The sequence below is a fragment of the Ambystoma mexicanum genome, chromosome 13 (genome assembly GCF_040938575.1).
Source record: "Ambystoma mexicanum isolate Mex_15411 chromosome 13, UKY_AmexF1_1, whole genome shotgun sequence".
In the NCBI taxonomy this organism is placed as follows: Eukaryota; Metazoa; Chordata; class Amphibia; order Caudata; family Ambystomatidae; genus Ambystoma; species Ambystoma mexicanum.
The window spans coordinates 821906666-821932190 of NC_090938.1; the positions used below are offsets into that span (position 1 = coordinate 821906666).

At 47.9% G+C, this 25525-nt stretch overlaps 1 protein-coding gene across 1 annotated transcript in view; it reads left to right on the forward strand.

Annotated features, from left to right (window-relative positions):
- The window catches only part of VARS2 (valyl-tRNA synthetase 2, mitochondrial), a 266584-nt gene that overhangs the window by 87824 nt on the left and 153235 nt on the right, over window positions 1-25525 (forward strand). The window contains exons 8-10 of the mRNA XM_069635309.1: window positions 3453-3534; window positions 16706-16825; window positions 17249-17357. Coding sequence (XP_069491410.1) covers window positions 3453-3534; window positions 16706-16825; window positions 17249-17357 — 311 coding nt within the window. The remainder of the gene's footprint in view (window positions 1-3452; window positions 3535-16705; window positions 16826-17248; window positions 17358-25525) is intronic.

Below are 25525 nucleotides of genomic sequence, written 5' to 3' on the forward strand. Positions count from 1 at the left end.
CATAAACAAATAATTCTGGTACAGGTGGCACGCGGGGGCAGGAGGAAAGTAACCCCCCTGACCCCCGAGCCCTGGATTTCTTAACTGCCACACACCAATCAACCCCCATGTATCAAGTACCTCCAGCAGCCCTTCACTACCCCTCACTGAACCGGGTCGATCTTCCACTGTAGGGATAACCTATTCATGTTAGGATCAGCCCACATATTAAGATCACCTCCCACTATATGAAGATCCACTGCCACCTTGATTACGACTTCCATTTCTTCTCAACACAATGGCGCTTGGCCCTGGTTCGGGCAATACAATGTTGCTATATTTACCTGAGCCGAACCAAGGGTCCACTGCATCACAAGTACCCTACCCTCCATTGCCCTGATTACTTTCTCCACCTTGAACGCGAGTGCCATATGGGGTGACGACCCCCACTTCTCTTAGCTGGTCCAGAGGGCCAAATAACCTGTCGAACCTGGGCACCCACCAAATTACGTTCCTCCCGCATCCTCAGCCGAGTTGCCTGAATTAAAAAATGTCCAGCCGACTCTGTCTGACCTCCCAAGCCACCAGAGGCCTCTTTGTTGGAGAATTCAGACCTTTAACATTCAGCGTGCCTACCATCACCATCCCCTTGTGCACTTCCTTCAAGTGACCCATCAACACCATGGTACACCTTCCACGCCCCCTCCCCCATCATCTGACCCATACCTCCATTAAACGACCCTCTCAGCGCTCGCACTCCTTGACCTCTCCCCCCCATTTCTGCATCCATTCCCCTTGTTCACCCCCCCATAGAACCCAGAAAGAAAACCCACCACCTGCAAAACAAGAGACACCCATTGAAAGATTAGCCTCAAGGATCAACCCCAACTTTCCAATACCACTTCAAAAACGAAAATATTATTGTGACAGCCCCCCCGCCCGCCATCCTATCCAACACACCCATCCCAGCAACTGCAGAGGGCAGGATCGCCAATTGGTGGGAGAAGGTGTCCCCAGTAAAAAAAAAAAAAGTTTTCCCCCAGTACTCTTTCTCGGTTCGGGCCCCCCGTGGGAGATCCCTCTTCCTGGTGAAGCCTGAACCAGCGTCAGAGTTTTCATCTCCATCACATGATTGCATGAGATGTTGAAGCACTGTAGATGCCTCCTCTCGCAATGTGATCCTTTAATAGTCCCCTCCGACTTCGAATATCAATGCAAAGAGAAAGGCCCATTGACGTCGTATCCCTTGACCAGTCAGCCAGAGTGTAAATTGACAACAGTCTCTCCTTCTAGCTAGCATAAGGCTGCTGAAATCCCCAAAAGTCTCCTTCATATTGGATATCCTTCTGCTGGTGGCCTTCAACAGTACATCAGTTTTTTTTCACCATAGTAATGCAAACGCACAACAAATCTTGAACCTCAACTGTGATCTGCCCCTCCTTTGTGTGCCCTATCAATTGACATTGCCACCTCACGTCGCAAAACATGGCTTTCACAATATCCTTTAACATTCCTTTCTACATCCCTCAGAGTCTCTCAGGTCGATTCCTTCAGGCCGATCACCCTCAAATGATTCCTCCTTTCAAGATTTTCCAAGTCATCTACCTTCAACGGCACTTCCGCATCTCTCTGCTCCCGGGCCTACAATATCACATTGTTGTTGATTTCAAGCATGTCCCCCTTCAGCCGATTGTTCTCCAGAGCTTCCCATTGATTTGCAAAACATCTACTCTGCCATAGAGTTCAGCAACAGAATATCTCCCCTGAGCGCTTTTATCTCCTGGAGTATACCAGTTCACATCCTCTTTTGTGGCCAAGTGATTCTGAAGTGGGCCGCTCAACTCTCCTGAGCCAGGGACACCTTACCCAGTCATCTGGGTAGTGCACCTATACCTCTGCAAAGACTGGATACCTCTTCTGTACCCACTTCAGCCTCTGAGACTCCAGCCTATGTACACCTGGGGGATAACCTCACTCTGTCTGTCCACACTCCCCTAGGCCAGATCAGCAGAGTAGCTCAAAAAATCACCCAGCAACAACAAGGGTTGCTCTCATTCCAGCTGCTCTCCTTATTGAGCCCAATCAGCCATTCCTTCAACTCACATGGGGCTTTCACTTGCCTGGCGTCATCACTACTTCCAGCGCAAAGCACTGGCCAAACCTCCATTCCATGCTTCGCAGCATGAGCCTCAATTACCTCTCGCTCGGTAAATCCTATACCGTTCTACAGTCTGGGGATGGGGGTGGAACTCCTCTTCTTATCCTCCATATGCCACCAGTAGCTTGTGTGTGCCCCAATCCGAATGCTGCACCAGCACTGCTGCACCTTGATCTGGGCCTCACCGTAGCACCCCCTCCCGGCCTACTACCTCGGAAGGTCGTAGCTGCCGAGAGGATCCCACTGCTCACCAGGTATCACTGGGGGCACTGAGGATACAGTAAGCTCCCTCGCTGAGCCACTCCGTTTCCAGTCCCGTTCCTCTGGTGGAGTGAACCCGCCCCTTTCAGACCAGTGCACAAGGCCCAACTGTGTCTTCCTATATCACCCTTAATCCACTTCCACCTCTCCACTTCTCGCGTGGCAATATGGTGCCTCTCGCCCCAGTAATCCTCCGTTCCTCACTACACCACTCAGGAACGTTGTTGGAGGCAAGCTTCCGCTGTTTTTCACATTTATACTGTGGGGTTATGGAGCCGATCATCAATGTAGAGGAGGCCATATTGGTCCGCGCGCCTTTGCTGTCTCCTGACCTTTCCTTTCTCTTTTGCACCGCTATAAAGACGCTGATGCAATAAGACTGGTATAATGATATGCCTTATGCCCTGGCATTAGTTTGCAGCTGTAGTGTAGGATGGGAGATGCCTGTACTATTGCATGGATCCACTGCACTGCGTTTGCACACTTAGGCATGCTTTGCGTTTCCCTGGTGATGCTCCCTGTACTGGCCTTCCATGGTCACTGCCTCTGAAATGCCTAATCCTGATTAATCCACTGTCACTCCTCCATTCAGCGAGGGATCTTCACACCCTGGGTGAGTGAGCACCAGGTCAGCAGCCGTTGTAGGCATTTATACAATACTAAACAGGGCAAACAGCTTGATAAACCATACATGGAGACTGACTAAACACTATCCATAACTAGTTGGCTTATGGTTCTAGAAGAAAGACTCACTGTGGCACATAAGATTTAGGCTTCAGGTTTAGAAAGATGAAGATGCAACCTGACCACCCAAACCTAGATATACAAGAAAATCCCACCCAACCAGACTTGCATGCAGAAAAAAGACTCATGACTGGATAAACTTGCAAGAAAGACTGGTTCACTCTGCAGTGGCGCGTCTGTGAATTGTCTCACTGCTTCTTTCACTGGTTTTGACATGTCTTGCCTGGCTCCCATTGCTGATCCTTACTTGTCATGTGATGTTTTATTGCTTACTTCCCCATGACACTGTTCTTTGTTTCTACAATTTTAGGAAGGGGGACGAGATCTTCCACCAGCTTCGGACCCTTGGCGCTTCCCTGGATTGGGACAGGGCCTGCTTTACTATGGATCATGTGAGTAGAGTTGAGGGCCACATGCAAAGGCTGCATCAAGGGTCTCCTCTGTGCAATGCACCTTCCTCCTGCTGGAGGAGATTGAAAAGCTTTGCTCTCAGGCAAAGGTTGGTGTGTTTGTCTCCTTGGATGGGCACGCGTCCCTGCCAGGTAAATTCTGAAATGCTTTCTCATAGGTATGATGTCTTCTCAGGGTGAGGGGGACTGGCATGGTGCTGTCTAACAAGGATGGTGATGCTCCTTATCGGCACACAATCTCGGTTAAACCCAACGACTCCTACAAATCCTTTTTTATCGACGGGAACATCATAACTATTGCTAAAGATGTAAAAACCTTAGGCGTATACTTAGACTCTTGCTGCAGGGGAAAGTCAGAAACCCATCCGGTCGCAAAACTATGCGCCAATCAAAATACTAGTAGCACACCAAGCACATATGTTTTGTGTGTCAGCAGAATGAGGGCCCATCTCATGCACAAGTTTGTTCCTATTCCAGGAGTAACAGCCCCCCTAGTGAATACTGTGCCAGGTATTATTCCTATTCCAGGAGGAACAGCCCCATTAGTGAATACTGTGCCAGGTATTATTCCTATTCCAGGAGCAACATCCCCCCCTAGTGAATACTGTGCCAAGTGAATACTGTGCCAGGTATTATTCCTATTCCAGGAGGAACAGCTCCCCTAGTGAATACTGTGCCAATTGAATACTGCAACAGGTATTATTCCTTTTCCAGGAGTAACAGCCCCCCTAGTGAATACTGTTTCAGGTACTATTCCTATTACGAGAGTAACATCCCCTAGTGAATACTGTGCCAGGTATTATTCCTATTCCAGGAGTAACGGCCCCCTAGTGAATACTGTTTCAGGTATTCCTATTGCAGGAGTAACAGCCCCCTAGTGAATACTGTGCCAGGAGCTACAGCGCTGGTCACTGTTTCTTTTTCAGGAAGAGCTGTTCACCCTCTGCATGCCTGCATGCCAGAAAATAAAATGCCATCTATATTGCTGCTCTTTTATGGCAATGTGCGGCCATCACTGCTTTAGGGTGCTGTGCATGGCATCTGCTAGAGGCGTTCCTTTTAATAGGCAAGGCTGCTGTTCAAATAATTTAGGGTGCTGTTCAATTGTGCCACAGTGATGCACAAGTATTGCAGTGGTGCTGATCAATATATTGAGGCACTGCTCAACATGCCCACAGCTGATCAAATATGCCTACGATGCTTAACGGGTCAGAGGTGCTGCTCCAGTATGCATGGACTGTTGTAAACACTAACAGGTCAGTGTACTGTGCTAGAGTCAGTTCAGGCAACAGACAACCATGTTACGGTTTCTGCAGGGTTAGCTGTTAGTACAGCTTTCTCAGATAAAAAATATAGTCATGATACCATATTGCCCCAGTAAAGCAACTACTTCTAGAATACCAGTCTCCACATTGCACATATTGCCAAGGTGCACGTTTTGCAGCATTGTTACAGATTTTCACATATCAAGCTGCAAAAATACTGTTAAAGTGCTTTGCTTCTTCTACACTATCCTGTAAAGCAATTATACCGCTCACGGGTGTTGGCCAATTTGCAGAGTGGGACGAGCATTCAGACACTCCGAAACACTCAGTTATACGCACAGACAGCTGGTGGCACTCATTGATACACACATGCACCCAGACCCACATCTATAAGCACCTCAAATAGGCAGAAAGTGGCACACTCACAAGGGCTCAAGGATGGGTACACATTCCCCCACTTATCAGCAGGCATACTGTGATACACACACTCTCAAACAGGCATAAATGGCAAACCCACCCACCCACACACATTTTGTTCATGCAAGCATTCTTCCTTTTGTTCTGGGGAGACTGGCCCACATCTTGGATACTAGGATGACCTGTAAGCTTTTAAGCTTTCCTTGGCTAATGTTGTTGCTGAGCTGTTAGTGGCAACTCTTAGGATGGCAATGTTCAATAAGAGGTTGCCCGCACATGGACTTCTATCAAAATAGTTTATCTTCTGAAGGGCGACTATCTTGGAGCGGTTGAAGATGAGTGAAACTTACTGGGAAGATTTTTTCAATTTTGTATTTAAGGTGACAGTGAATGTCTAATGTCCAGCAGAATATCTGGGATCTTTACCCACCTGGACGGACCTCAACGGTACAGAGGAATGGAATCTGCTTAACCAGGGGTCAGCCTTCCTAGGAGTGAATGGGAGAGATAGAGGAATGGAATCTGCTTAAACAGGGGTCGGCCCTCCTAGGAGTGAATGGGAGGGGCAGAGGAATGGAATCTGCTTAACCAGGGGTCGGCCCTCCTAGGAGTGAATGGGAGAGATAGAGGAATGGAATCTGCTTAACCACGGGTCGGCCCTCCTAGGAGTGAATGGGAGAGATGGAGGAATGGAATCTGCTTAACCAGGGGTCGGCCCTCCTATGAGTGAATGGTAGAGATAGAGGAATGGAATCTGCTTAACCAGGGGTCAGCCCTCCTAGGAGTGAATGGGAGGGGCAGAGGAATGGAATCTGCTTAACCAGGGGTCAGCCCTCCTAGGAGTGAATGGGAGGGGCAGAGGAATTGAATCTGCTTAACCAGGGGTCGGCCCTCCTAGGAGTGAATGGGAGAGATGGAGGAATGGAATCTGCTTAACCAGGGGTCGGCCCTCCTAGGAGTGAATGGGAGAGAGAGAGGAATGGAATCTGCTTAACCAGGGGTCGGCCCTCCTAGGAGTGAATGGGAGAGATGGAGGAATGGAATCTGCTTAACCAGGGGTCGGCCCTCCTAGGAGTGAATGGGAGAGATGGAGGAATGGAATCTGCTTAACCAGGGCTCAGCCCTCCTAGGAGTGAATGGGAGAGATGGAGGGATGTAATCTGCTTACCCAGGGGTCAGCCCTCCTAGGAGTGAATGGGAGAGACAGAGAAATAGAATCTGCTTAACCAGGGGTCAGTCCTCCTAGGAGTGAATGGGAGAGATGGAGGAATGGAATCTGCTTAACCAGGGGTCAGCCCTCCTAGGAGTGAATGGGAGAGACGGAGGGATGTAATCTGCTTAACCAGGGGTCAGCCCTCCTAGGAGTGAATGGGAGAGACGGAGGGATGTAATCTGCTTAACCAGGGGTCAGCCCTCCTAGGAGTGAATGGGAGAGACAGAGGAATGGAATCTGCTTAACCAGGGGTAGGCTCTCCTAGGAGTGAATGGGAGAGATGCACTGGCTTGTGATTGGCTGTGTTGGCGATATTCCAGTCCTCACTCTACAGGTGCTTTTGTAAACGGGTGAGTTGTGCTACCATATTTCAAATCCATCCTCCCTATTCAATATAAGTAATCTTAACTTTCGCTGCAAACACTTGTCCTATAACACTCCACATGCTGGTGTTAATCTACTTAATATAATTTTACATACAAAAGAGGCACAATGAATATTTGCGCTAGAATATTTTGAAACTGAGAATGTATTCAGTACTTTTTATAGGACACATTACTTGACCTTTGATTTTTTATAACCGAGTTCAAAACATGACCATCCAAAGAAAAGTGATGGTTTGGTAGCAAACTTAAGGTTTCTTCTGTTCAAGATTAATGAAGTACCTCAACATCACAATCCTAATATCTATTCTATTACTGAATATGCTAATAATTGTTCTAACATCCATGTTTACTCGTGTTTTACTAAGTGAGTAGCTACTAATCGAATTTGATATCCACAGCAAGCTTCCTCAGGGCTGAGTTATCCGACCAAAAGGAAATGAAATCGGAACAAAAGACAAAATTAAAATCCAAGAGATTCTTTTAAACAAACCTTTGTTTATCCAGTAAATATTACTTCATGTAATAACTTAGAACACTGCCTCATTTACATTGTTTTTCTAGCCTTCATTTACTTTGCATTATATCCACTCATTGTTTTTATCTTATGTTCTTGGCATACCATTTATTTCAATGGGCCTCATTACGTGTATGGAGGTAGCCATGCCACTTTTAGTGGCATGGCTACCCCCATACCGGGTTCCGGGTTACTGGAATGAGGAAATACCGGGCCATTCCGACCTTGGAGGGCCCGGTAATTCCCTATACCTGGAACCCGGACCCGGTACATCCCCATTTGAGCCCCCATAGGGCTCAATAGGAATGGGGAGGATGCTAACTATGGGCCTGTTAATGACAGGCCCATTGTTAGCATCCTGGTCTGCTAGCGGGTCCCGATAAGGAGGCCTGGTTTTACCAGACGTCCTTAGAGTGACCCACTAGCAGACCTGGTAATGAGGTGGTAGAGGGTTAACAGCGCCGGCAGCTCTACCGGCGCCGTTAACCATCTATCGCACTCCTCGTAATGAGACTCAATGTGTTGCTTCCACCGTCATGATAACCACGTGGTTAAATGGCTTTCCTTTTGCTACATGCCATTGTGGAACCTCCTATGTAATACATTTCACTAGTCCACATAAAAATCAGCACATTGCCAAACTATTCTAATTTTCCTCGCAACCATAATACCCTATTTTAAACTCAGTAATTTTGTAATGCCTTTTCAAGATTTCCTGCCGTTCTGATGCACTACCACCGGCATGATAAACGCATGGTTTCCCAGCATTCCGTTTACCCCACGCGCCATTTTGGATGTTCATATATAATAGATTCCACTAGTCGTCATAAACAAAGCACTTATGCACCGCCGGACATCTCTTCTTCTTCCTCCTCGCAGCCATGTCAACTTTTTCAAACACCTAAACCGCAAGGTTTGCCAGCTTTCTCGCTGACCTGTGTGCCACTTTTAGATCCTTATGTTGTGTTGCCCTGCAGCGTTACAGAGAGAACTCCGTTGCATTGGTCTGTATCTGCGATAGGCAAACGCTAGTTTCTTTGACAAGTCCAACTTCTCCAGTGGCATTATTTGTGTCGGGTCCTCGGTGGCGGTGTCTGTGGTGACATTGAAGTGCTTCAAGAACGCAGCATGACTGGGAGACACACTGGAGCCGCCGCCGCCCCAGATGAAGGATAAGCTCTCCTTAGCTGGGGTATGGTGCAACTTTCCTGTTCGCAGTTGGTGTGGTTACACTACCTGGCAATTGCAGGTGTTCTGCAGCAATCATGGTTCAGATCAGAAATTAACTCTTTGGAGTCCCAACAAAACATGTACAGTTCTCGGTAATTAAGTAATCCTTGGGCACTGTCCTTTAGAAATAGTTAGGGCTTTCCGATGTTGCCACCTTTTCATGACTGATGCTTACAGAGGTGAGCAGGGTGTTATTATAAATAATTATAATTGGTTATTTATAACTCGCTTAATACCCAGCGGTTTCTAAGCGCTGACCCTGGGATCGAACCTGTGTCGTCTTGCTTCCAAGGCGAGTGTGTTGCACCTGAGCTATCCTGCTGAGACATCCTCCTGAGTAATCTCGCCGGGCTGGGGTCCTTTTGAGGCTTGAAAAACAGCTCTGGCCAGTGGATTTAAGGAAAGGGCACAATAGTCTGTTGTTTCTCTCTTGAAAGGTCTGGTAACTTCAGATACTGGCCGAGCTGCAACGTCTGATGCATCTTGGCAGCAGAGAAAATTTGGTGCAGCCTTCTGACCTCTTGGCAGCCTTTGATACTGTTCACCATCACGCTGTCCTCTTCACCCTCTCCCAGCTCAGCTTCCATGACTGCATCTTTGCGTGGATGGCCTCCTACTTGTCAGATCAATCCTTCTCTAGCTCATAGAACATTAACACCCCAATCCCTTCCCTCTGCCAGTGGCTGTCCTCGCTTTATGTCTTCTTTCTTGGAGAGCTCATTTATTCCTTTGGCTTTTGCTGCCCCCTCTTAGTGTCTGACAAGTAGATCTTCTTCTCCCTTACATCTGTCCTGGTTCTCTGCAAAACACTCAGTATGGCACGCCCGTGAAACATGCGTGCGCCTGTTACTTCCTCCCGCCCTCTAATACTCAATGCATGCTCCCCTTCCCTTTTCCTCCTGGCCTTTGCCACCAGCCCCCGGGGCCTGCAACCTTGATGACCTATTTGACACCAATCTCAAGCTCTGGCAGTTCCTTACCACCACCATCACAGCTGCGAGACTGAACCTGATAAAAAGGAGGAAGTTCCGCTCTGGCCTTACCCACCACTTGTCACAGGCTGAGGGGTCAACAGATGTCTTGAAGCAGAGTTCTAAAGTTCAAGGGTATTTATTAAAAAAGGGAAGCTAAGGTTTTAGGGACACCAAAGTTACTGGTTCAACAAAAATTAGGTGTGTGTTTCAGCAAATCTTTTACTTCCCATCTTGTTTATTGACTTTTCCCTGCTCCTTTTCCACCCCTTTCTTTTAACACTTCACACCCCTCACTTTACACCTTTCCCTTCATACCCATATTTATTTTGCCAGTTTCCCCCGAATTTGATAATAATGTATATGTTTATTCTAGATGAGCCAGAATTGATGGAACACTATATTCCAGCATCCATCGGCCTGCTCTGTGAGACTGTGCACTTCAGTCTGTTCCTCTCTCCTATAGAGTCCGCCTTCTGCGGGAAGCAAACAGTCTCACAGTCTCCTAGGGTTTTAAGTAGCCGCCCTTCTTTCCTGGAAGGATGCTTGTTTGTATTTCGTAGGTGAATTCAAGATGTCGCAGTTCACCTTCAGGAAATACAGATACCACCATTCCTGGCGCCTTAGTTTGTTTAGCCCGAAAATTGTCATCAGATACTTTGAGCTCTTTGGCAGGATCCTGGTGAGCCCTGAGGTTGTTCGGCTTAACTGCTTGACAGGTTATCCGAGATCTCCTTGAGTACTGCTCTTCCACCAAGCTAGGAGTGTTCGAAGGGTTCTGGGTATCAGCCAGGTCGGCTTGCGTCTATGGCCCCTTCTGCCTTGACATTATCTCCTTCCTTCTCTGTAACATTCACCTTCTTCATGCTCATCTGTTTCCCAAGTCTCCTTTCCTCCTTAACGGTCCTCAACACTATTCTGCTCCTCCTTGCATCTCTTTACTTACCTTCTCCTCCTATCCCCTTTCTCCTACCTCCTCTGCTCCTTCTTTCCCTTGATTTATATTCGCCCAGGATATCCACAGGTAACTCAAGCCAAGACCAATGATGGACCGTGTATCCTTGCTGTATCTCCTAAAGGAATTAATGAAGGAGTGATTGGTGGCACTCGACACTCTATTTCTCCCCAATCCCATCACCATCCTCCAAAATGGGGCTTCGTCAGACACGCCAGTAAAACTCTCATATCTCCTCTCGTACTCGGCATTCTTCACTCCTGCTCCCACCTCCATTTGGGCCTTCCTCTGTACTCCTTTTCTGATTCAACTTTTCAGCCAACACTCGTCATACCTTCTCCTACCTCTGCCCTCTGCCTCCATGCCAGGTGGCTCTCTATGCATCATCCAGCCCTTAGCAACGTTCCCATCTCTGTCCATGGGCTCGCCCCCTGATCTGGTTACCTCGGTTTTCCAATATTCCACACCCTGTACACTGCGTTCCAGTGTTGTGCTTGATCTTCTCTATTGCCAACCCACCTAGGGCTGCTTCTCGGTTTCCCTCCTTCACTCTCGATGCTCCATACATCTCAAGCTCCCTCGCCCTCGTTTTAAGAACATTGCCACGAGTCTGAAATTGAAATTAGCCCCAAAAACAACATCTCCTCTACCTTGGGGAATTCCCTGCCCACTGTGCTCCAGCCCTCCTTTGTGTGATAAAGTCCCCTTCAGGGTTCTGGGGTTACACAGGAGGTGACACAGGCAGAGGGTGTCAGGGGGAGGGGGGTGACGCACCAAACCAGTAGATGTTGGGTCTGCGGGTGAAAAGAGGAGGGTCCACTGGCCACCCAACCTTGGTCCATGTCACATGGCAGAGAACAACCACAGTGCCACACAGTTTTACTATACCTTTGACAAAAACACATATAAAAAAACAACCTAATTGCATACAATCTAAATCATCTAAATTTAAGTCATTTATAACATTAATTTAATCATTTCATAGACCTAAACATCAATAAAGAAATGACAGATACAATATTTCATAAGCCTTGCATAAGCTACTAAAGGATGGTCTATGTGCATCTATTGAAAGGTCTAAAATATTGAATAAAAAACAAGGTTATATGTTAGTCAATTCAAGATGTTTTAAAAATCTAAAGGCCATAATTGTCATTGAGACCAATGAACCTGGCAAAAAAGGTCATTATCAATGAGCCTTTGGTTATGGACACATTTACCAAAGAACAGTTGCCGACATTCTGCAACTTTTGAACAGTAGATGACAATGGGCCTCATTACGAGTCCAGCGGTAACCACGGCGGTAAAACCGCCTGGTTATTGCCAGACTCGTATTACCATTCCGCCTCCGTGACTCCCGGAAATACCAGGGCATTACAGCCCTGGTGTCCCGGGAGTCACAGAGGCGGAATGGTGTTAATTCCCATTCCCATTGAGTCCCATAGGACATAGGAATGGGGAAGTGGAAACACCGGCACCATCTTGTGATGGTGCCGGTGTTTCCACGTCCGCCTGCAGGCGGGAGGTGTTCAACCCGCCAGGTCAGACCTGCAGGACTCGGGATCGGGAGTCCGGAATTAACAGTGGCGGCGGGTTTACCACCACTGTCAATTCCGGACCGCCCGACCCGTAATGAGGCCCAATGTGCTTTAAGGCTTCTAGGACGAAGAGTTGCTTGCAAAAGCGACCTCAAAAATATGAAGGAGCAGTCTTGTTTCTAATACTTAAAATCTCATGTATTCATATCGGATTAAACCTGACTTGCATGAATTGCTGTCTTCAATTCTTTTTAGGGAATTTCTTTCTTTAAGTACCAAGGTAGAAGCCCCCATTTTTATACTCTAGAAACAGATCCTGATGTAATTTATGCTTTGTTAATAACTCACGAGCAGTGATCCAATCTGTGCATCAGAGTCGTCTTTTAACTGAGTTAGATGACTTGTGAAATACCACAGACCAGTTTGGGGAGGGTTTAGGACTTCCCATCCTACTAGTCCAGTAAGGCAGACCAGCCCTGAAACCTTTGCCCCTGCCCAATAGCCTTCTGCGACCTTGCAGGATCATACTGGTCTAGCCCCTCCCCAACTGGGAGATCCTGAAGCGCTAACCGAGCAGATCCAAAACTACAACATGGAAAAACAATGCTTTAAGGGAAATTGTTTCTCTCCACTCAACAATAAATGTTGGTGTTTTGTTCAAAGGACTCTTCTCAGAGAGTTCACGATTCCACAGATTCAATATTGTTCAGCATGGGAGGAAGAGTTTGAGTCTTGTTCCCAACAAGCGCTGTCTCCCCAAGCGAAACAATGTTCATATTTTCCTGCATGATCCGTAAAACAGTGTTTCAAAAGAATCCTCTGTTTCCAGCCTTTAAACCACACGCTTGAAGCATTGAAGAGCTCAGCACAGAAAGCATCTGGGAGGGTCTGGGAAGAAAGATTAAAACCCAAGATGGTGGACAGGCCAGTTATAGGCTTCGCTCCGTCCATGCAGTCCACAACAACCGCTGGTGTGCTCATGGAGAGTAGCCAATCAACCAACCTTCCCTAATCAAAAACCCCATGTGCAGACCCTCAATAGAATTGCCACTGATGGGGAGGAGAGTACATACTATGGAAATACTCTCAGTTGAGCAGTATGCGTCATTGGAGAAGGTGGTTGCGAGCAGTGGGGCAGCGTTTGAACACGTTCGATGGGGCGATTAGGAGGTGATGGAGTCAATTACAGTACAAACATCATCAAATGAGGAGGTGGTAGTATAACGGGATTAGAAGAAACATCAGCCGAGGAGAGCAATCGCTTAGCCAGTTGGAACAGGAAGGTAAGAGGAGGCCAGGTTGGACCAGGGCAGTCTTAGGATGTGGGACGAAGAACGAGATCCAGACAGGATGGACAGAGTAGAAGTAGCAGGAGTGGTGGTGAAGGAAGTCAAAAGCCTAAGTAAGAAGGATCCCCAGAGCGGAGGAAGGATGAAGGCTCAAAGGACCGAGGTGACAGTGCGACTGACCAAGAGACCATCCAACCATGAATACAGAGAGGAGAATAGTGGGTTAAGGTACCCCTGGAAGACCCACAATGCCACTGGGTCTAGGTGAGATGGTATCACAGTGTGAGAGACTTAGTCTTTTGTTTATTTGCATCATGTTTGTTTGACCTATATAGAAATAAATCGTGAACAACCCTCTCTAAATCCAGCCTTCTGGGCATCCTGTATAGGCCTCCTGACCATCGATTTCCACACAATTAAATTAGCTGTTCAATGTATGTATATAAGGCTACCAGTTTCTTCTGTATTGTTCTCACTCTATTTCCCACTGCGATCCCATGACTAACTGGGACACTCTACACACTCATGCTAAGCCCCCAATCACTGGATTGCTCTGATCTATTGTGAGATGTTTCTGATGAAACATTATTTTTCAATAAATAAGAGCAATATGACCTATGCTTCCAAGAGTACCAGTGTGGTTGCTACGTTAGGTACAGTAGGCATGGCCCAGTGGGTAACCTGCGGGAGGGGGATGTGGCCTAGCAGATTGGCTATTGGAAATGCTTTCTAGTTCAGAGTTGGTCTAATGCAAAAGCAGATGTTTCTGGGAGAGAGTTGATTTCTCATCCCGGCTTCTCCAATTACTAATCACATTGTGTGATTCTTGCCGGATTATCCTTGGATTTCTGTTGTTACCCGCCAACATTGGCAAACCCTCAATATTGCGCTCTGTACAAAACTACATTTGAGTAGGAAGGACTGTAAGAAGACTGCTGAACAGTGATCGGATTTCTGCAATCGCTCGCTTCTTGCTACATCATTAAATATTCCATAATTTTCCTTTGTTAGGGAGGATTCTCAGAAATGTGCTAATTCCCTTCTACCTTAGAGACACCCAGCTCCTTTGCTGGACTTTAGGACTTTTAATTTCTAACCTGGAGAGAATGAGACCTTTTTCCCACTCTTTCTGTGATTTGGACTCTGTTTCTTTTGACTTTGGAGTCTGAAAAACTCCACAGGCATCATCTTTTTACATTGTGTCACACAGCACCTTTAGTGCAGTGACACAGGGAAGTCTTTCAGATTTCCCAGAGTTTTAAATACCTTCGGTGGGACAAACTACTGTTTCCCAGAGCAGTGAAGTGCAACTGACTTTACTTTGTAACTTTCTAGACCCAGCACACACTATTTTACCATAGGGTGCTGGAGGGGTTACTTACCCCTTTGTCTAGTTTCTCATGTAACATTTATGTTACCTTTTCTAGAATTAATGGCTGGTGGCAGTGGTTTACTTTTTACAACCATTGTGTGTTTTTACTGCGGCCTGCGTTCGCATCTGCACTAAGTCACCCATGGGTACCCATTTTGTCAAAATGGCCCGGTCTTCTTTTTTCGCCTTTTATTTGTAGAAAGGTCCTTCTTGAGATTTACTCTGTGCGCCAAACCAGATTTAGTCCCTTTGTTCATTTTGCCTTTGGCAGGATTCAAAATTGAAGCCTGCCTCTGGCTCCAGTATGTCTGGCAGGGACAGGAAGTGAGGGCGGTGCCCGAAACTCCCTGTGCTTAATCCCCTTGGTTACAGGAATACACCCAAAGGTGATTGGCCGGTTGGCTGTCCTTGGAGGACAGCCACCCTGCTGTGTGATTGACAGCTGGGCTGGAATGAATGGGAGAAACCTGCCTAAAAGGTGAGGCTTTTTGGCTTGGAAGGCAGAGTTGACCACTGGACGAAGGAATCCGAAGAAGAACTTGGAAGAGACGACTGCTGCAACTCCTGGACCGTTGGTTTGCCCGGTGAAGACCTGCTGCTGTGCTGAAGCTCCAAATTCGTTTCGACTAGAGAAGCCCTGCAACAACGACATCTCCCCTTGGGTTGGTGGGACCAATCAAGCCCAAAGTGAACTCATTTTGACATCCTCTCGGAGCTGGCTGTACTTCCACTGCTGCTGGAACCGAAGTGCCAGGGAGAGGAACACCAAACTGAGCGGATTGCTTTGAAGTCCGACCTGTGCGCCAGGATGATCCTCTGGACTTCCCTGAAGCAGGACTGACCAAGCCTGAGTCACCGCAACAGATTGCTGTACCCCTGATTCGAGCAAAGTCTGAAGTGGTATCCGAGAACCGCAGTGTTGCTATTTGCTGTAGACGCGAGGAGCTGAAACCGCGAAGTGCCACTGAATTGAAGTTTGCCCATTGCTGCTGCTGACCTTCCCATTGCATTGCAGACGTCCCCAGACATCCTCCCTCTTGTCCCCACAACTTAGGCCCAGGAACACCAGGATCTGCAGAGCTGTACAGGAACAGAAGCCAGCTGGAACCATTTTTCTAACCAAAGGTACTGTAAACCTAATAGGACTGCCTCTTGTTGTGTAGCCTTACTTGTTCTCAGTTGAGACTTGTCTTGGTTGCCATTGTAGAGTTGCTTGCAGCTTTGCCCCTCACAAGCCTCCCAGTTTGTGGCCCTTCAAGTGACTCTTATTTCTACAAACCTTTCTAAAAACATTGTGCAAGACCTTTACTTACCTGCAAAGGAGATCTCCAGCTCCCCTAGACTTTGCTCAACTACCATTGGCTGTCCTGGCTCCCTGAGAGACTCTTCTTACCTCTGACACTGTGCCTTTACCTTTCCTCCAGGAAAGGGTAACATTTACTTGACATTGGAAGGTTTAAAAAGTACCAACCAGTTAATGAATTATTTGTTAACCTTTCTTTTATTCCCCAATCTAACCTTTGCACCAAACTCAGCATTGCTCTAAATGTACCAGTGATAAATCAATGTCCACACTGTCCTAGCTATTTAAGTCGCCTGAGGGTGTAGGAAGTGTCTGTGTGCCACCCCCAATGGGCATTATCTGATTTAAAGAAACCAAGTGTGTTTTGAAGTATATTATAGTTGTTACATGTTTTGCTCCCTTCCGAAGAAGGGTTATATAACTGACTGTTAAATAAATTAATAATTGTTTAATCTAGAAACCTTGTGTGTAAGTGTTTATTTGAATAACTGTCCCTGTGAAACTCTGTGTAACTCCCTTACACCTCACATTGACCCTTCTTGTGATAAGCCTGGCTGCTCAACACGCTACCAAACTGTGTAGTACAGATTTATACCAAAGGTTGGGTTCCTATTGCCAGGAGGCCAAGGTTGCTGTTGTCTTCCAAAGAATACTGCACACAATCTTGCCTAACATCCTTGCTTTTCTTTTCCACCTTTAGAAGTTTTCGGAGGCTGTCACAGAGGCATTTGTGCGACTGCACGAGGAGGGGTTGCTGTACCGACGGCGGCAGCTTGTCAACTGGTCGTGTGCGCTGAGGTCTACGATTTCGGATATTGAGGTCTGTGTGGGTACTTCTGTTATGATGACCTCATTCTCCCCATCTTTCCTTGAAGTCCTTTCTCCCCCACTCACCATCGCATTAGATTCATGCTGCTATGGAGGCACCACCCTGTAGCACCACTTGATATTCCAGCACTGGAAACGACCCACCACTCTACTTGGGCACCTCAGTCTGACCAGAATCATCTCTCGTTACTGCTGCAGCACAGGACCCTCACACAGCTTGCTCTCGTTCCTTACCTTCAGCACCCCACCTTCTCTAGTGCTGAGAGGCATTGGCATCTGTTTCAAAGCACCTCCACTCTCCCCTCCCCCATCCTGACTTCCCATTACTGGTCCCCTTCACGTTTGCTGATGGTCTTGCATGGATTGTATGCCTGGCTCCTCAGCTGACCGTTCCTTGTCTATATTCTCTCGGCAGGTGGAGAGCCGTCCATTGTCGGGACGGACATACCTGTCCGTACCGGGCTACAAGGAGAAGATCCCCTTTGGACTTATGGTGACCTTTGCCTATAAGGTGGACGGAGATGGTGAGTGCCTTTTAAAGGACATGACTGTAGCTCTGTGTTCCTGTCATTGGTGAATGCAGGGTATCTAGCAGCGGGGGATTGTGGGGTAGCGTGCTGTCTTCATTTCATTGTCACGGATGATTGGGGGGTAGCATGTGGTCTCCCTGGTATTGACAAGGTTGATTGGGAGGCTTGGGGGTTGGGGGGGGGGGGATGAGTGTGGTTTCCCTCTCCTTCAGAGATGATTGGGAGTTGCGGGTGCCCCCCTTTATATCAGCTCATGCTCTGGAGTCACAGCCAGACAAAGTGAGCTACCTTATATGATGCAATGAAGTATAGGCTACGTTGTAGGCTTGCAGATGACTCCTGGGACAGTGTCACAGCACAGTATCTTGTCTTTGCAAATAGATTTAGCCACTGAGCACTGTCCCCAAACCTGCATGTCCCACCCGCTTAGGAACTGGTGTTCTGAATCTTGATGGTCGTGCACATTAAATACCTCTGTCTCCAAGTACTACACAGGCAGTAAAATATTCAATGCCAGTGCAATCTTTGAGGCCACAGGTGTGTAGTGAACTGTCAGATCCGGAACCAGGAACTGCCAAAAGGACCCCTTGAGCGCTGTAAGGCAATGGGTAATTAGTCGAGAGGTAACGTGGCAGATAGATACAGTAAGAAACAATAGGAGCACTGCTTGCCTAAAGCATGGTGATTGCCGCCCAAAGTGTGATGAAGGATGGACAGGGAACGTGAAGGCAGGTTTCCAGTGAGGGTTGGTTAAGCGATGAACGCTTGAAGTAATGCGAAGTGCACAAAACGTAGTTCGTGGCTAGAGTGTACCCCCAGGCAAACGCCTGCAGAAGGCCAAAGGCCTGGAGTTCCAAGCAAAGACAGATCCGTAATGCAGTCCGATAAACAGAATCCAGAGTCTGATTCCAGCAAAGTAACCAAACAATGTCCAAAACGATGTTGTATGTAGGGCAAAGACAAAGCAATCCGTATAACAGTCCGTGGTCGTAGAATCAAGAATCCAAGAAACGAACAAAACGCCAAACAGTCCTGAGGAAATCAGCTGTGAAGCAACGCTTCCATGTCTTCCAATGCATTTGAACTGTTAGGAGTGATCACGTTTGTTTGTTTGTTTGTTTATTAATTTGTATAGCGCACCTGACCCAAAGGTATATGGGCGCTTAATCTTCGAGTTACAGGCAAGGTAGGGTACAATTATACAGTGATGAAGCAAAGGTATACAAGACAGGATAGCAATTCGTGCATAGACAGTAATATAGCAATTCGTGCATAGACAGTAATATGCTGGCATGGTGCAAAATACAATCAAGCAAGAGGTATGCATTCAATCATGGTAGGTTAATTGTTGAGTAACCAGGTGATGACCTTAGTTCTGAAAGGTTGGAAGGTGGGTGTAGATTTGATATCCAGTGGAATGGTATTCCAAAGTTGTGTGATGTGGAAGACAAAAGCGTGGGAACGTGAGGGTCGTCACGTGATGCCAGAATGTTGTGCTGGTCCTGTCACGTGATGCATGGATCTCTGTGAACGATGTCGATTGTTCCAAGCAAACGGGAGTCTCCACTTCATTTGCCAACGGAGGGAAGGTCGGAAAACACCCGGTCTGCCCCACAGCGCTCTCACATGTCTGCCGAGAGGTCGTCATTTCTGTGTACAAGCCCGTGAGTATTGAATCCCCTGGTGGATGGAGACTGCAAGTGGGTTAATTCGGGCACCCATGGAATGTGTAGAAGAGCGTGTGGTGGGAGATGTGACAGAGCCCCCCTCAAAGGCCCACGACCCTGTGGGCTGGAAGGATTATCCCGATGAAAACGTGCAACCAGAAGAGGGGCATAGACGTCCCGGGAAGGGACCCAAGATCGGTCTTCAGGACCGTAACCCAACCAGTCCACGAGGTACTGCAGTCGACCCCTGCAAAAACGGGAACCCAGAATGGCACTGACCTCATAAACATCAGGGGAGGACACAGAGACAGGGGCAGGAGGGGCACAGATACGGGTAGGAGCAGAGCAATGTTTGAGCAAGGAAATGTGGAAAACCGGGTGAATACGCCAAGCAGAGAGTATAGAAAGTCGCAAAGCCACAGGATTCACGATCTTGGCAATCTTGTAAGGGCCAACAAAACGGGGCATAAATTTGCGACAGCCAGTGATATGCAAATGGTGAGTAGATAACCAAACGCGGTCACCCACATGATAGTCAGGAGCTGCCACCCGCTTCCTGTCCGCCTTCGTCTTCATTACCGCTTGGGCTTCACGTAAGTGGACAAGGGTCTGGGCATAAACTGTGACTAGATTGCGGGCACAGGCATTATCCGCAGGAGTAGCAGAGGAAAAATCAGGGAGAGGAAGGGCACGTGGATGTTGGCCATACAAGGAATAGAAAGGGGAAAAACCAGTAGATGAATGACATGAATTGTTATATGCAAATTCAGCAATATGGAGCAGATTGAGCCAGGAGTCTTGATACTGGAGGGTGAAGCAGCAGAGGTACTGTTCAAGAGCCTGATTCAGCCTCTCGGTCTGCCCATCACTTTCCGGATGATAAGCCGAGGAGAAATGGGTGTCAATACCAAGGAGTCTAGTCGGGGATCACCAAAAACAAGATGTAAATTACGATCCGCGGTCTGAAACAATGACCTGTGTGTTAGGGAGAATTCTCTGTTTAGGCTGAATTTCCTAACCTAGTGAGTCCCCCCGCAGCTTTGCTGGATTTTTGGGGTTTATTTTTTTCTCCTGCCAAGAGTGAGACTCTTTTACCCTCACTCTTGGGCATGATTTGAGTGTGTTTCTTTGAATCTAGATGTGTTTAATGGGCTATGGGGTCTTTTACTCCATAGGGCTTCATGTGTTTTTGGGATGTGTGTTACACAGCACCCTCAGTGCAGTGACACAGGGGTGTCATAGTGACCCCCCAGTATAGACTCCATACCCTGGGACTGACTACTGTCTCCCAGGGCATGTAAAGTCACCATTGACTTTACTAGTCTTAAATTCTGAACAGAACCAGTACAAACCATCATATTGTGGACGTACTGGCTGGGGCAATTCAATTGCTCCAGGGTCTGTTAGTCGAGGGGGCACGTCTCCGTCCCCCCTGATCGAGTTTTGGCTGGTGGCAGTGGATACTACTTTTTATATTCAACCGCGAATATTTTCCTAATGGATTTCCCATTGTTTTAGGCTACTATCTTTATTTAATTATTTACGGTAGCCTCAAACATACCGCCGGTTTATTTAATTAATATTAATTCTCCGGTTGGTATTTTTTGCCAAAACTTGATTCTAAAATGGCGTTTGTGTTCTCTTCTGTGACTCCAACCCAAGTCGAGCCCTTTGTTCCAATTTTTGGCGGGCTTCTCCACAGAAGCCCTCCAAAGTGGTGCCACTCTGTCTGGGGTACTTAGGAGGGGTCGAGGGGAATTTAGGCACCCTGGACTGAGTTGCCTAGGCAACTCAAGTCGCACTCCATCCTGATTGGCCTCGGCTCACCACTTAGCATGTTTGAGTGACAGCTAGGCTGAGTGAATGGGGGTTTTCTGCATAAAAGCAGGGCTTTGCGGACTGGAACTTCAGAAGTCGCCACAGGACCTAAGAATCTGACGAGGGAGAAGCTGAGCCGACCTGCCACGACACCACCACCGGTGGAGCCCTGCTGGCCCACCTCACCACTTTTCCCAACGACAGAGGAGATCTCCCGCCGGAGAGTCTTCTTCCTTTGACTGGTGGGGATAACCAGTTTCACCGTCTTTTCGCCTTCCCGACGTACCTCGTGGCCTCCTTGTCTGTGCCAAGCACCCCGGCAACCGGGATACCACGTTTTACCACGACCGCGAAACAAAGGTACCACCTTTAACCGGAAAACTCCGCGGCTGGTTTCTTCCCTGGTAGTGCAACGACCTTCATCTTTCCTCCAAGTCGAGATCTTCTCTTCCCCTGGACGATGACACAACTTGCACCCACTACCAGGAACAACTGCCACCGCTGGAGGATCCTTCCAACTTAAGGTACCGTGTCCCGCCTGGCTTCCCTTGCTACCGACTGTACGGGGTAGATTTAGCCCCTGGCTTTCGAACCTGGGTTAGCCTGGGACACCCTGGCTAAACTTTCCTAAGCCGCTCTAAACTCTTTTTGAACCCTCTGCAAGACTTTCTAAGCCTAGTGTAACTGTGTGATCCTGGGCGCATTTGTGCTCTGCTCTCTCTAAGAGTGGGCCCAGCCTTTGGACTTTGGCTCACCAGTGACTTTTGCTCTTCTGCCTTGCTAATAGTGTTCCTGAATCTTAGAGTGGTGTACCTTTCCATATTCTGTCTTTTTCCCTCCCTTTCTCACAAACTTATTGGAGTGCCATCTAGTTAAGCGCTCACCTCTGTATGAAAATAAGTGGTGTTTTACAGTGACTTATCTGATAAGGAAAAAGGGGTGTATATATTACAATAGTAACTGTGTTTAGAATATTTTACAATAAGAGTGCTGGAGTGTTTCAAACAGTGTGTTTTTAAATAAATAATTAATAAATAATTATATACTTTGATACCAAAGCTCTGGTCAGTGTTTGCTTGTATTATTGTATCTGAGTGCCTATTGTGTATACTTTGCATACTGCCTAACTCTTCTTGAGGGAAGTCTGACTGCTCAGCCACAGTTACCAGGTAAATCTGGGTGGTACAGACTGCTACCAAGTGGGTTTACTGCCAACACCTGTAGTCTTAAATCTTTTGCAGTGGTCCCTAAGGGAACTGCACAGGTTTCTGCCTAACCTAACGGGCTAGTGTTGGGACTGAGGGTATGCCTGTACAAGGTAAAAAGCGGGCCATCTTAGTGTAGGAATCAACGACAACCCAGACAGTGTCATAGCCTTGTCTGCGGGGTAGATCTGTGATAAGGTCCATAGAGACCATATGCCAAGGTCTGGGGGGGAACAGGTAAAGGCTGGAGTAAACCCAGTGGACGGCCCCTACGTGACTTGCATTGTGCACAAATAGAACAGGTGTTTACATAATTTTCTTTTTTTAACTTGTTTTTTATTGGCATGGTGAGGGAACAGACAATCAACACAATGTAGAGTATATCAAGGGTATCAGATACATAAATGGTAATGTAATACATGGGAAATGCCAGCAAAGGACAGATACACAATAGTTCGGATTTATATGGCGCAACAGTGGGTTAGTTTACTTCACCAGGAAGGGGGGAGACAGTAGTTCTAAGTCATCTTTGTTATTCAGATAGGTGCAAAATTCCGTCCATACATTCTTGGGTCGAGAGGTCAGCGGGAGGGTATTGATATAGTCCTCCTCACACGTTTGAGTCCAGGTGAGGGCCCCCAACCACATCTGAAACGAAGGGGGGGATCGGCGCTTCCAACATTGTAATATGCATTTTTTGGCTATTATGGTGGCAACATTCAGAAACCTAGACATCTTCCTCAATTCAGGGCTATCCCACAGGCCGAATAGTATAGCTAGGGGTTCTGGAGGGATATGGGACGCTGTAATGTCCGAGAGAGCGTCAATTATGGCTTTCCAGTATGGGCCCAGCGCATCACAGGACCAGAACATATGAGTGTGATCTGCAGCAGGAGAGTTACATTTAGGGCAGGTGCGAGCCTGGGTGTGTGCAAACCTATCCAGTCTTTGCGGCGTGTAGTATAATCTATTCAGGAGCTTGTATTGTATACACCTATGTCTGGCATTCAGAGAGGTGGTTCGGGTATGTATGCACATTTTCCCCCACACTTCGTCAGTGATGGGGAGGCCCAGCTCCTCACTCCATGTATCACGTGCCTTGAGTGGCACGTCCGTAGGGTCGGCCATCAGCAATTTGTACAGCGAGGACACTATCCCCCTAGCTCCAGCCGAGTTGGATATGTAGTGAATCTCAGGTGAGTCTGGGGGCTCATCAGGGTATGAGGGCCACCAGGCGCGGAACACCCCCCTCAACCTATAGTATTGTAGTAGTTCCAACGCAGTACCCAGGTGTCCGGGGCGCCACGTCTGCGGAGTGATAAACTTCCCATCGGGGTAAAAGTCGGTCAAGGCCCGGTAGCCCAAGTCGTGCCAGTGTTTCATCAAGAGTTTATCATGTGTAGGGCTGAGGCCTGGGAACTGCCAGATGGGCAGCCATTTGTAGTATGGGTGGTGGCCGGGTTGTGTCTGCAGTATATATTTCCAGGCCCCGATAGTGGCCGCAACAGGGTCGGGCGGGGCATTGGCGTGAAATGTATGATGGAGAATGAGGGAGAGGGTGTTGACACTCTCGCTTGCTAGTTTCTCGAGCTTCACATGCGGGGGGGGGGGGTCGGAGAACGTGTACCAGTATGTGGCGTGTTGGGCCTGCGCGGCTGTCCAGTATTTAGCGAAGTCGGGGGCGGTGAAACCCCTGTTTCCATAGGGAAGAGTCATGTGCTGCCATTTCTTACGAACCGCGCCCGAGTGCCATAAAAATTGGGCACATGCAGTGTGCAGGTTCCTGAAATAACGCTTTCCGGGCCAGATCGGCACATTAGTGAAGACGTAGAGTAATTTAGGGACCATAATCATTTTGATTAGAGATAGTCTACCCGACAGGGAGAGTGGAAGACTGCGCCATTTCAACATTTGGGCCTCAGCAATCTGCGCCGCAGCCACGTAGTTGTCTGCCAACAGTGAAGCTTTAGTGAGGGACACCTGCACTCCCAGGTATCTGATGCCCCTCGGTGACCATTGGAGGGGGAATTCGCAGGGCGGTTGTGTATTGGACGGGGTGAGCGGGAAGATTTCAGATTTGGTGTAGTTTATGGTGAAGCCCGAGAAAGTGCCAATTTTGGTTATGTCTCTCAATATCGGGTCCAGGTGGGCAGCCGGGTCTCTAATATATAGAAGCACGTCGTCGGCATATAGAGAAATGATCTTGGGTGTATCACAAAGATGTATACCTTTTGCGCGTGTGTTTGTCCCTAACGTTGTCAGCCATGGGTTCTATAGCGAGCGCAAATAGTATCGGAGAGAACGGGCAGCCCTGGCGGGTACCCCTGTGGAGAGCGAAGGGGGCCAAGGCCTTGAAGTTGACTAGGACTCTGGCTGCAGGGCTTGTGTAGAGAAGTTTGATGTACGATCTCGTGCGTGGACCAATTTCCATTTTGTGGAGCACCGCCCACATATATTGCCATGACACCATATCAAACGCCTTCTGGACATCAAGGGTGACCGCCACGGCCTGTGCGTTGGGGTCAATTCTAGCCAAAACATTGAACAGACGACGGATATTGAGGGCGGTGGATCTGCTGGGTACAAAGCCACTCTGGTCGGGATGAACTAAGTGAGGCATAATGGGGAGAAACCTATTGGCAATAATCTTGGCAAATATTTTCGTGTCAGTGTTAATCAGGGAAAGGGGTCTATAGGAGCCACATTCGTCCAACGGTTTACCCGGCTTGGGTAGTACAGTTATAAGCGCCTCGCGTATGGTTTGGGGTAGGATGTTTAACTCTAAGGATTCGTTCCACACCTCCAGGAGTCTGGGTGCCAGAATGGCTACATGTTCCTGATAAAACTCTGAGGTTAGGCCGTCCGGGCCTGGTGCTTTGCCCCTAGGGCAGTTTGAGATGACCGTGGTTATCTCATCGAGGGTGATAGGAGCTTCAAGTAGGTCGCTAGTCGCGCGGGAGAGGAGGGTCATGGGGATTTGATCTAGCAGGGTGTCCGTGCCTTGCAGACTGTGTTCTTGCTGGGGGCCATACAGGGTCGTGTAGAACACAGTGAATGTCCCAAAGATATCATGGTCGGACCAGCACAGGGTGCCTCCTATGTCTTTGACACAATCAATGCGGTTCCTGCCCCCCTCAGTGCGGACCAGTCTGGACAGTGTCCTACCCGGCCTATCCGCCTCACCATACTTCCTGGCCGCTACGGGACGGGCAAAGTACCGAACTTCTCTTAGAGCATGAGACTCAAATGTTTCCAATTCCGCTCTGATCTGTGCCAGTATGGTCGGGGAAGGGGCGGAGGCATATACCCTCTCAAGCTCTTTTAATTTCGCTTCCGACTGCTGTAAGCTATATTTAATGGTTTTGAGGACCCCCGCCTCCCTAGAGATGCACATCCCCCTGATGAAGACCTTGAATGCCTCCCAGCGTACCCCATCGGAGGTGTCATGCCTGTTATTGCACTCAAAGAAGGT